Raw genomic sequence first — 12,690 nt, 5'->3', positions numbered from 1 at the left:
CTATGCATGCACACACACCGTGAGTACTTCCTGTTGAACGTAAGCTTGCAGAAGCATTTGTCCCTTTCATCGTAATGAGAGATACATCAGCAGTCAATACATTCCCATTCTCTCTGCCTGAACTCCATCTCTCCCTGTCCCTCTCCCTCACCCTCTCGCTTTCCCTCTCCCTCTCTCTCTCATCTCCCTCTCTCCTCTCACTCCCTCTCTCTTGTCTGCCTCTCGCCCGCAGTCAGCAGAGGATTTCATTGCAAATTGATGTGGTTCCCTTTTCAATGTCCCTGGCTGAGTGGTGACAGAGCTGTAATAAATCAGAGCAATCACAAGGAGATATGGGAAAGGAGAAGCAGTAAATCCCCAAGGATCATAAATCTACAACACACTCCAAACACCTCCTTACGTCCACAACTCCCACCGTGACTCCTTCTTTACCTCTCAACCTCCATTCCTCTCCGTCTTTCTAAATCTCTCTTTCGCACGCACACACACACACACACGGAATCAGTCTCTACCTCCCTCCCTACCAACATACCTACCTACCACAGGAGGTTGGTGGCATCCTTAATTTGGGAGAACAGGCTTTTGGTAATGGCTGAACCGGAATTATTGTAATGGTATCAAATACATCATACACACTCTATCAGAGATACCATAAGCCTCAAGCAACGTTCACAGGTTCTCTAGTCATCCCGTCTGTCTCCTATATTCCCTTCTTGCTGCCAGGTAGATGATAGGTTCTGAATCCGTTCAGCACCTGTAGTTATTCTGAAGAGTCTTACTGAAGTCAGCAATCCCCACTGTGATACTAACGCAAGTATCACCATAATCATCATACAGTATATTGCATTTCGTCATAAGTGGTAAAGACCCTATGAGCTCATACACTCTTCACTCTCCAATGCAGATTGTGCAATGGAATGGTTTTAACAGTCTCTGTATTGGCCCCTATATTGTTAAAATGGTTCATTTCAATGCTACTAGCATAGTGTTCTACCACTTGGGTAGTGTTCAGTAGGGGGGAAACGTTTTGAAATGGAGTGAAACAGGGAGGTGGTGCCTAAATTTGCCCAGCACAGATTTATGTTCTCTTGCCATAGTGCGCCCTAATGAACATGACCATGGTTTTACTGTGAATCCGCATCATTGCATTGCACTGGGGACATTAGTACTTGCTGTGGCCAGCAGGAGGGGGAGTGTACATGCCCCCACTTCCCTCTCATTCCTACCCCCTCTGTCTGTCCCTCCCTCCCAAGTCTCTCTCCTCCTATCCCTGGTGAGAGGGGTTAACCCAGTAACTTCACTTAGTTCACAGAGGGGGGACACATGTTGGAGAAGAAAGGGACAGGGAAAGTGAGAGGGACAGAGAGAAAGAGAGGGAAAAAACAGAGGAAAATAGACTTCTCTGAGACATCTGCGGGATTACTCTAATAGTGTGTGTGTGTGAGTCTGTATGTGACTTTTCCTGGACATGGATACCCCACTGACCACCCCACTCCTCCTCACCCTCCTCCTCCGCTCCCTCTCCCTCACTCATGGGGCCATGGACTCCTGCTACGATGACAACGAGGGTGTCCCAAGCCGCTGCATGCCCAAGTTTGAGAACGCAGCCTTCAACCGCACGGTCATGGCCTCTAACGTGTGCGGTTCGCCCACGGAGGACTACTGCATGCAGACGGGCTCGACGCTGTCCTGCCACCACTGTAGAGTGTCGGACCCGGGCCTCAGCCACAACGCCAGCCTGCTGACGGACTTCCACACAGATGAGGAACCCACCTGGTGGCAGAGCCAGTCCATGTTCTACGGAGTCCAGCACCCTAACTCTGTAAACCTCACCCTGCACCTCAGTAAGACCGACACTCTCTTTATGTCTCACCCTTCACATCTGTAAAAAGTACAAAATTGTTCACAATTAGTTGAGTTTGAGTCCTGGTCCAGGTCTAACTATACAAGCTCACCCTGCATGCACCTGGATAAAACCGAAGCTTAAGCTCTCTCTCTCCTATGCTTCCATATGCTTCCATAGGCTTCCATTTGTACCCCGAGGTTGTGTTCATGTTAAGTTGTGATGGGTGAATCCTCAAGTGGTGTTATTGTGTTCAATTATTTGTATTTCATGTCATAGGTTACACAGGCTACAGACTTTTCCTTTTGTTTAGTTCTGCCTTGAACATTAATATTTAACCTACACTTCTTGAAAATTACAAGGCACTGCAAAAACTCTTTGTTGAGTTCACCTGCCTATAGGCCATGCTACATCCACTACAACCCTGTATTGTCGCAGCATTTTAACAATTCACAGATTTGACTCTGACATGTTCAATGACGGAAAGAGAAAGAGACTTGACAGTGAGGAGTTCAATTATGTAAAGTGACTTGACTATGAGAAGTTAAATGACAGAAAAATGTTTGACTATGAAGTGCCAATCACCCTGAGAAAAAGTATCTAAAGCAGAACACGTCCCTCACAACCTCAGCATTCTGAATTCCGCCACTAATGACACACACTAGTATTCCTCCGATAATCACTCAAAGCTTCTCTTCAGAAAACACCATCCTGCCCATCGCCCCGTCGTCCGTTGCCCCAGACATGGCTTAGTGTCACATTGTTGGAGTAATTGCAAGCATGTAGCCGTGTTGCTACCATGTTGTGTTGCTACCATGTTGTGGTCATGTTGTGCTGCTACCATGTTGTGTTGCTACCATGTTGTGGTCATGTTGTGTTGCTACCATGCCGTGTTGTCATGTGTTGCTGTGTTGTTGTCTTTGGTCTCTCTTTATGTAGTGTTATGTTGTCTGACTTGTCGTGATGTGTGTTTAGTCCTATATTTTTTTTTTATTGTTATTTTTTTATTCTAGCCCCCGTCCCTGCAGGAGGCCTCTTGCCTTTTGTTAGGCCGTCATTGTAAATACGAATTTGTTCTTAACTGACTTGCCTAGTTAAATAAAGGTTAAATAGATTTTAAAAAATCCAAATCAGAAAAGAAGTATACTACAGTACTACAGTACCTAATCCACTTCCAGGGGGAGTAGAGAAGGAGGAAGGAGAAGAAGATAGAAAGATGCCATTTCTACCACTACCACAGTCAGGCTACAGAACAGGCCTTTAATTTCTTATGGTTACACCATGTGATGGCAGAATATCAACTAATGCCATCCATGACATACAGTACATGACAACCACTGTGGCCACATAATCTTAGAATTGTTCTGATTTCTCACAGTGACTTAAAGCTGAGGTCATCGCTATGGAAACAGCGCCACTGGCTACCGCAGACGCATTTCGTATTTGTTTTAAGGAAATCAGCATCCAGGATTGTGGTAAAGATGATACAGTCCTAGTGCACACTCTGCATGGTGTGCCATGATGTCAGATGGAAACTGTTGGTTGTTTGCAAACGGATGTGACAGTTTCACCTCCATGGAGCCCAGCTTTAAGTCCTGCTAAATAAGTGGGAGTAGGATTGCAAGTAGGATCACATTAGCGCAAAATCAATGATGTTGTTAAATATTAATTGGGACAGAGATTATACATCAATCAATCATGTCAGAGTCCATTGTGACTGTAGTGGAAGCAAATTACTTCATGACCCTTACCTTTCTCCCTCAAGATCTCTAAGGCTACCTCCCAAATGACACCCTTTATAGTGCACTACTTTTAACCAGACCCATAGGGCTCCCGTCAGAAGAAGTGCACCATACAGGGAATAGGGTGCCGTTTGGGATGTAGCCCTTCAGTACACCCACTTTATAAAAACTAGCTTTTCCTCCTATTCATCTTGTGTGTGTGACATGTGTGTGCAGAGTGAGCTCACATACATCAGTCAAACAGGATGGACCCAGCAGAGAGCCTAGTCAGGGAATTCTTTCTTCTGACAACTCTGAGTATAACCGCTCTACTTCCGCTCTATTGTAGGTGTAACAAAAATTCCAACCTGAGAAAAAAAAAAGGTTTCGCTTCAAAAGAGAGAGAAAACGATGACAGGTCTTTGAAATGTCATAGTGTATGACTGACTGTCTGTGGAAGAAAGACGTGTTTAAATCATAAGGTCTTGGAGCAGGAAACTCGTCTGTCTGTCTGCAGATATTGATTTTTACTAGGAGGAAGGAGGAGAGCAGTGCTCTATGGCTTTGTTGGTCATAATCTCTGGTTACTTCTCTCAGACAGAGAGAGAGAGGCTGGGGAATGTCTGGTAATGTGTTATTCGAACACACCAGTCCTTGGTCTAGTAGACCTTAGTCCAGGAAGACCATACTACATTACACTGTATGGTCACATTGTTCAGTCTTTAGCCTCTGGGTACTCTGTCTCTTTCTCTTCAGAGTTATTCTGAGAGTAGCCTCCGCTTGGACTGGAGAGAGGTTTCTGTTGTTTTTGTAACAACTGAAAGACGTTTTTATTCAAGTCAACATCCCCCATCCTGTGTCTCTCACAGAACCAGAGTCACAGTGTTTCTTCTTCCTCCATATTGAATACAACCTGACCGTGTCCCATCTGTGTTCCACTAGGGGGGCCTGCATGGGCTGCCCTTCTGTCTGTTTTCCTTTGGCTCTCCAAACAAAACAAGACCCCTCCGTCTCCGAGGGGGTCGCTGGGACGATAAACACAGTGAAACACACCAGCGTGACACAGACACACAGTTCAGCCAGGTCTGAAATGTGTCTGTGCAGAGGTAGGGGGGAGATGAAGGAGGAGGGGGAGTAAACAAAACATGATGAGGAAGAAGAAAAAAAGATGAGCGCTGGGAGGTCTGGTGGTATGTAATTGGGGTCAGTTTGTTCCCAAGACACACACACACACACACACACAGCTTTTTGTCTGCAGCTGGTTTCCATTGATTGATGCTAAAAGAAAAACATGTCCTGTCTCAGATGTAAGAGAAGGATAAGAGCCTCCCATAGTTGGCACAGTAACACACTCACAGACTGACTCGACATTCAACACACTCACAGACTAGCTCAACACACTCACAGACTGACTCGACATTCAACACACTCACAGACTGATTCAACACACTCACAGACTGGCTCAACACACTCACAGACTGGCTCAACACACTCACAGACTGACTCGACACACTCAACACACTCACAGACTGACTCGACACACTCAACACACTCACAGACTAGCTCAACACACTCACAGACTGACTCGACACACTCAACACACTCACAGACTGATTCAACACACTCACAGACTGACGCAACACACTCGCAGACTGACGCAACACACTCACAGACTGACTCAACACGCTCACAGACTGAATCAACACACTCAGAGACTGACTCAACACACTCACAGGCTGGATCGACACACTCACAGACTGTCTCTAATGACCTTTGCTGAAGGAACAATGCAGTGCAGAGGGAAAACTACTGAACATACACAACAATCTACTTACACAACAGTCTACATACACAACTGTCTACATACACAACTGTGTACACACTCTTACTACTGTTTACGGATACTGTACCTGGTTACAAGAGATTTCAATGCTAAAACAAATAGATAAAGCTCAAATGTTTCTGGGGCAGAATCACACATTGGCCATATACTCTCTGATCATCCGTGACCAAGACCTTACACTTTCTTTTTCAGGCACAGACAGTTCAGTGACGTCATTCCTTTACAGCTTGGTAAAGATAATCTACAAAAAGAGAACTCTCCCCAAATTCTCAAACCGAATAGAGAAAATGAGCATCCTGTAAACATCCAGTGTAGCCTAGTAAATATTGAGTCTAGTGTGGTGATGTTGAGTTTAGTCTAGGTCTGGGCCAATCAGGACAGATCAGAGCCCAGGCGGGTGGGACACACAGCTTTATTATGAACAGGTGGGTTGGCTGAAAAAGGGTCAAAGGTCATTCATACTCAACACATTCATTATGATTCAGGTCCTCAGCTAAACTGTTTCACTTCTGCTCAGTTTGGAGAGTGAACACAGATTGAACATTGAACACAGAATAATTGTTCTATCATTTTATATTCCATGTTAAACTCTATTGGGATCCATAGGTAAATTGATCTCAAGGTAAATGGATCCATAGGTAAACGGATCCATAGCTAAATGGATCCGTAGGTAAATGGGTCAACTAGAGATACTGATAGAAATACTTGCAGAAAAAACACATACTGCATGCACAATATACAGGCCCTTCTACTGACGGATGGACTAAGCAGACTCATCAGAGAAAAACACACCTCTCAATTAGACTGAACATCATCACAGGGGACACAAACACTCCTTTTCTCTTTTGTATCCGTTCCAGCTGGACTAAACTCACCTCATGCGGAGAGTAAATTAAACTTAACTGATTTGAGTGCTGCTGTGGGAGAGATAATGTTGCTGAGTTGGAAAAACGAGAGAATGTCTGGAAAGACACGAGAAACAAAAAACTAGAAATAAGATGCCTGGAACGATGAGAGTAATGTGAAGATGTCTGATACCTTGGCAGACAGGAGTAGACAGATGTCATTAGGCTTCATATCAGTGTTGGGGGTATTCTACTTAAAGGGTTCAACTAAGGCCTAAGGGACAAGAGTCCTATATGTAGGGCCCTCTAGATAGTGTAGGGTGTAGGGTCTTGTTGTTTCCTACTAGGTCAACAAAGAGGAAATAAGATTGGCATAATGCTCAGTGGTATAGAAAATGGCTGAACTACAAGAGGAAGCTAGTGTTCCTAACCAGTGTTTTGGATGCTCTGCTCTGTTTGGATGAGGGTGGTTGATGCTCAACATTAAATCAACTCCAATTCACACACATCCAGGTCAATAATCATACACCTTTTTTTTTTATTTTTATTTTTTTATTTTACCTTTATTTAACCAGGCAAGTCAGTTAAGAACAAATTCTTATTTTCAATGACGGCCTGGGAACAGTGGGTTAACTGCCTGTTCAGGGGCAGAACGACAGATTTGTACCTTGTCAGCTCGGGGGTTTGAACTCACAACCTTCCGGTTACTAGTCCAACGCTCTAACCACTAGGCTACCCTGCCGCCCCCCCCCCGCCCCCCCCCTGCCGCCCCAGGTGTAATCATACACCTTTACAGTTTACATATCAAGAAAAATGTGGGATGAAAACACGCACTAATTCTCAGCATCTTCTCAGGGTGGAGAGCCCATCAAGCAGCAGAGCAGCCACAAGTGGCCATGCAAGCATGTATATTGTGCAATATGCAGAAATATAGTGCCTTCATGGTTTAATTGAACCCGGCTTGTGAGACTCCTTTCTCCACTTAGTATGCAGCTCAAACAAAATGACAGACAAAAAAATGGCTGCTCACCCCAGTGCCTCAATTAGACAACACCAATTACAGCTAGAAGTTTCCAGAGCCTGCCAAATCCCCCTCAGACACCCCCACGAAGGAAATTCAGAGGAAATCTCATCTTTGCCGGGGATCCACCAAACAGGGGTTGAATTTAGCTTTTCTCAGCTTTGGCTTTTTCCTTTTATAAGGAGTGTTTTAACGAAATAATGAAATAATTTAGTTGAGTTGAGAATCATACAAAATCCCTGAGATAAAAGTGTGAGTCCTGCCCCCTGCCCGCCTGTCCGCTCTCTCTCTTTCTCTCTCTCTCTCTCTCTCTATTCATCCCCCCCTCTCTCTCTCTCTCCATCTCTCGCTATCTCTCTCATCCACACATACACACTCTCTCTCTCTCTAGCCCTCCTTCTCCATCTGTTTATCTATTTATCCCTTTATCTCCTCCTCTCCAGCCTGATAGATGTTTAATAAGGCACTAGAGGTACATCAACAAATCAATGACATCTTTAATTCCATGGCATGCACAGTCCCCACTTGAAGGCGTTGGATGTTATGATTGTTTGTTTGTTTATTGGTTGGTTGGTTTACCTTTGAGGCCCACCGTTGTGTGCTCAGCATACCCACTAATCAGGGCCCTTGCTGAGGTGTGTGCCTTCTTGCCTGTCTGGAAACCATGCCGCCGTTCAGATGTGAGGTTTTGCTAAATCGGTCCCACAGGAAGCCCCTGAATGCTCTACGATGTTGTCTGGCTGTCTGCTTTCAAAAGGCTTAAGTTGCTTAATGTTATTAGTGTAGCTATCAAAACAGACATGTATGTTTGGCTGACCCATGGTTCATGGCTGGTCTCATACCAGTGCATGTAATGAGAGATTAGAGGAGATTTGTATATTTCTGGGAAAATAAGCTGATCCCCCATTGTTGTTGTTCATCTCACCAACTGATGAGATGATTCATGTTGTATAGGTTACCCACTTCTTACTAGACCACCAGGATACCAGGTTACTAGACCACCAGGCTACTAGGTTACTAGACCACCAGACCAACAGTCTACTAAACCACCAGGCCAACAGGCTACTAGACCACCAGGCCACCAGGCTACTAGGTTACTAGACCACCAGACCAACAGGCTACTAGGTTACTAGACCAACAGGTTACTAGTCCACCAGGCCACCAGGCTACTAAACCACCAGGCTACGAGACCACCAGGCTACCAGGCTACAAGGCTACTAATACAGTTTTTTTTTATACAGTTGCGCTTTCATTTTGTCCCTAGTTTAGAGATATACATATATTTATTGTTTTTCATCTGAAGGGTGTCACATAAACCTACACAAATTAGTGGTGTCCGACAGAAACCCTTTTGTTGAGAATTGGGGGGCAATGCCCAATGTTACGTGACGATAGCTCACAGGCACATCCCCCCTACATAACGTTACTGTAGACCAATTCCTGCATCCCCTCCACACTATAGTAGACTGACTCCTGTATCTCCACAGGTAAAGCCTTTGAGATCACCTACGTGAGCCTGAAGTTCTACACCAGTCGACCGGAGAGCTTTGCCATCTACAAGCGAACAAGTGAGGATGGACCATGGATCCCCTACCAGTACTACAGCGCCTCCTGTACCAAGACCTATGGGAAGAACAACAAGGGATACATTCGCCCGGGGGACGATGAGAGGATGGCAGTCTGCAACGACGAGTTCAGTGACATCTCCCCTCTGACCGGGGGCAATGTGGCCTTCTCTACCCTGGAGGGACGACCCAGCGCATACAACTTTGACCAGAGCGCCGTGCTACAGGTGATAGAGGGAGGGAGGATGGGGTGAGGGTGTGTGCGTGTGTGTGCGTGCGGATTAGTGAAAATCCACTTCGACTGAGGATGACAGAAATTAGTATAGGAGGAATATGACCATGATATAGTATTCAATCTGACTCCATAATTTTTGAATGCTATAAGGCCATAAATTAATCCACTCGGAATACTAAAAGTTGTTCTCAAGACAACTGTTATACAGAAGTGAAGAGACAATGAGACAATGAGTCACAGAAATAAATTATTGAGTTAATTTTAGCTCAGAGATGCACATTTAGAGGCAAAGTATATACAGTACAGTAAGCCATGTGTAGTATGAATAACATTTACCATTAGACCTTACATCAAAGAATAATTCAAGGAATATTACTCAGAAATATGAGGACTTCAGTACATTTTTCTTGTTTTTCAACCACTCCACAAATTTCTTGTTAACAAACTGTAGTTTAGGCAAGTCGGTTAGGACATCTACTTTGTGCATGACAAGTCATTTTTCCAACAATTGTTTACAGACAGATTATTTCACTTATAATTCACTGCATCACAGTTCCAGTGGGTCAGAAGTTTACATACACTAAGTTGACTGTGCCTTTAAACAGCTTGGACAATTCTAGAAAATTATGTCATGTCTTTAGAAGCTTCTGATAGGCTAATTTAAATAATTTGAGTCAATTGGAGGTTTACCTGTGGATGTATTTCAAGGCCTACCTTCAAACTCAGTGCCTCTTTGCTTGACATCATGGGAAAATCAAAAGAAATCAGCAAAACAATTGAAGACCACAAGTCTGGTTCATTCTTGGGAGCAATTTCAAAACACCTGAAGGTACCATGTTCATCGACACAAACAATAGCACGCAAGTATAAACACCATGGGACCACGCAGCCGTCATAGCGCTCGGGAAGGAGACGCATTCTGTCTCCTCAACACAAACGTACTTCGGTGCGAAAAGTGCAAATCAATCACAGAACAACAGCAAAGGACCTTGTGAGGATGCGGGAGGAAACAAGTACAACATGTTCTATATCCACAGTAAAACGAGTCCTATATCGACATGATAGGCCGCTTCAAAACCGGCACAAAAAATCTAGACTACCATTTGCAACTGCAAATGGGGACAAGGATCGTACTTTTTGGAGAAATGTCCACTGGTCTGATGAAACAAAAACAGAACTGTTTGGCCATAATGACCATCGTTATGTTTGGAGGAAAAAGGGGGAGGCTTGCAAGCCGAAGAACACCACCCCAACCGTGAAGCATGGCATCGAGGGGTGAATCGAGTGGGACCGTGTCCAGGCCAAACTGGGTAATGACACCTCGGTCCAGGAAGCTCTCGTCGGTGCCTCGAATTGATGACAGCAGACAAAGGAAAAACCTGGCTGTGCCACAAAATGCTGCCTTCAAGCAGGGGTCTGGGGGAAGATGGGCAGGCGATTTGGCTCAACAGTATATCCCCCACTACTGCCGAGCCCCCTCTTTTGCGGGACGCAGGGAACAAGTGGAGACAAAGTGACCAACCTGGCCACAGTATAGGCAGCTCCTAGTGCAGATTCGTCATTGCCTCGGGCCCAGCCGAGCTGCATGGGTTCAGGATCTGGACGAGCATGCGGATGGGACGCAGTAGGAGAAGGAGGAAAAGTTACTGAAGCAGATGTTATGGGACATGCAACCCTACCTACCCTCTCCCTCTGACACACACAGAGACAGTTGTCGATGCAGATAGCGAGAGAGATGAGTTCATCAAGTCCATCAGACTCATCCCTGTACACCAACTCGTCCTTGAGAGTCTCGGTGAGCTCGTTCCGGAATGCTCCCTGAAGGGCCTCCTCATTCCAACCGCTCTCAGCAGCGAGGGTGCAAAACTCACATGCCATCTCAGCAACACTATGAGGGCCTTGACGGAGGGACAGCGGTCGTTTAGCGGCATCCTTACCTCAGGCCGGATGGTTGAAGACTTTCGTCATCTCTTCCGTGAATCTGGAGTAGGAGAAGCAGGTGGGGGACTGTCTATCCCACACCGTCGTGGTGTTTACTAGCATAACAGTAGGGCTGTTGCTCAAATACTAGTGAACATTGCACCAAAAGTGCAAAAGTGCTCTGCAAGCTCTGAGAATGTCATCGTAATGCTCGGGAGTCGTAACAAATGGCTCTCGGAGTGGAGGAGAAGGACTTGGAACTGGTTGTGAGCTCTGGGCGAAGGGTCGGCACTGTAGGTCAGACAGGCTCTGTGAAAACTCCTTGATGTGCTCCAGAAGGGTCTACAGGGCTTGGTCATGTTGCTCGAGCTGGGCGCCTTGGCCGGCGAGGGTTTGGTGGAGAGTAGTAGAGTCTGCTGGGTTCATCTCTTTGGCCAGATTATACTGTTACGCGGAGTGGAACGGGGGAACCCAAGAGCAGACTCAGACAAGGAGACTGGGATGAAGTAACCAAGGTATTTATTGAAACACACCGGGAGATGGAGTGCAGGTCAGGGGAAGTTCGGGCTGGAAACCAGGTGCGGAGGCTGAGGCCTGGAGCGAGAGGGGTTGATACAGGTCCGGAGGGAAATCCAAGGGAGTAGTAGAGTGGGGAATCCAGGACAGAGTAGCAGGATGACGAGACGTGGGACTGGAGACAGGGACCCGAGTCATAGCGAGCAGAACTGTACTGGTGAGGAAAACAGTGTCAGTCAAGGAAAACAGGCACAACAGGATGACAGGATCTAAATAGTAACAAACGGCTAGAAACGTAGACTGACTGAGCAGAGATTACGATCTGGCAGCGTGGAAGTGGCAGGGCTGAGTATTTGTAGACATTTTGATTATGGAACAGGTTGCAGCTCTTGGGGATCTGCTCTGACTCCAACACACCTGTCTCCGCCCACACAATCACACACACACGTAGAGAGAGAGGGAGAGGGAGAGAGTACTGGGGGAGTGGCGGCAGGTCAAGGAGCCACAGGATGAGCAGTAGAGGGCGTTGCAGGAGCAGATGTGACACTGTATTCTTCCCAGAGTATAATGTCCGAAAATATGGCAGCACTCCTGACAAGTCTCCTTTAAGTGTCCATCCCTCCTTCCCAGCTCCCAGACATAACTACTGCTGCGCACACATAACAAACACACACACTTCAAATGTTGACAACAACCATCGCAAGTAAGATAAAGCCGGATTCCACCCACATGCTCTCTCTCTCTCTCTCACTTTCTTTTGGTCTGTCCACATATGGACAGCAGTGTTACACCTCCCTTTGCATGAGGGGGGCCAAGGGCTGGTGGACATTAGATCCAGACTGACAGCTTTCCGTCTACAAGCTGCACAGAGACTTCTGGATCAGCAGGGCTTGTGCTGGAGAGACACTGCATTGACTGTTCTGAGGAGAGCAGCCAACCTTGGGTACGATAGGTTACTGTTGGATCAGTCATTACTCTGTTCTCCCACGCTGTGCTTTAGTAGTGGAAAAAGCTGTTGACAGAGACGTTTCATGGATAACATGGATAATGGAGGAGCCACTGTTTCACAACCCAGCTTGCAGGCCAGGCTTTTGAGAGCAGGGTTCACTAAGGCGGGTGATCTGGAAGAAGAGGCGTGACTTGGAAATTTGTTTTTTGCATGCCTTACTCTGCATGAGACA

General features: G+C 46.0%; 1 protein-coding gene across 1 annotated transcript in view; it reads left to right on the top strand.

Moving 5' to 3' along the window:
* Window positions 1-1,300: 1,300 nt before the first annotated feature.
* Window positions 1,301-12,690, top strand: part of LOC110523381 (laminin subunit gamma-3) — a 204,510-nt gene continuing 193,120 nt past the window's right edge. The window contains exons 1-2 of the mRNA XM_036977011.1: window positions 1,301-1,844; window positions 8,761-9,065. Of these exons, the coding sequence (XP_036832906.1) occupies window positions 1,469-1,844; window positions 8,761-9,065 (681 nt within the window). The 5' untranslated portion in view covers window positions 1,301-1,468. The remainder of the gene's footprint in view (window positions 1,845-8,760; window positions 9,066-12,690) is intronic.

The sequence above is a fragment of the Oncorhynchus mykiss genome, chromosome 5 (assembly GCF_013265735.2).
Source record: "Oncorhynchus mykiss isolate Arlee chromosome 5, USDA_OmykA_1.1, whole genome shotgun sequence".
Taxonomy (NCBI): Eukaryota; Metazoa; Chordata; class Actinopteri; order Salmoniformes; family Salmonidae; genus Oncorhynchus; species Oncorhynchus mykiss.
This window is presented reverse-complemented; position numbering and strand designations above follow the sequence as displayed.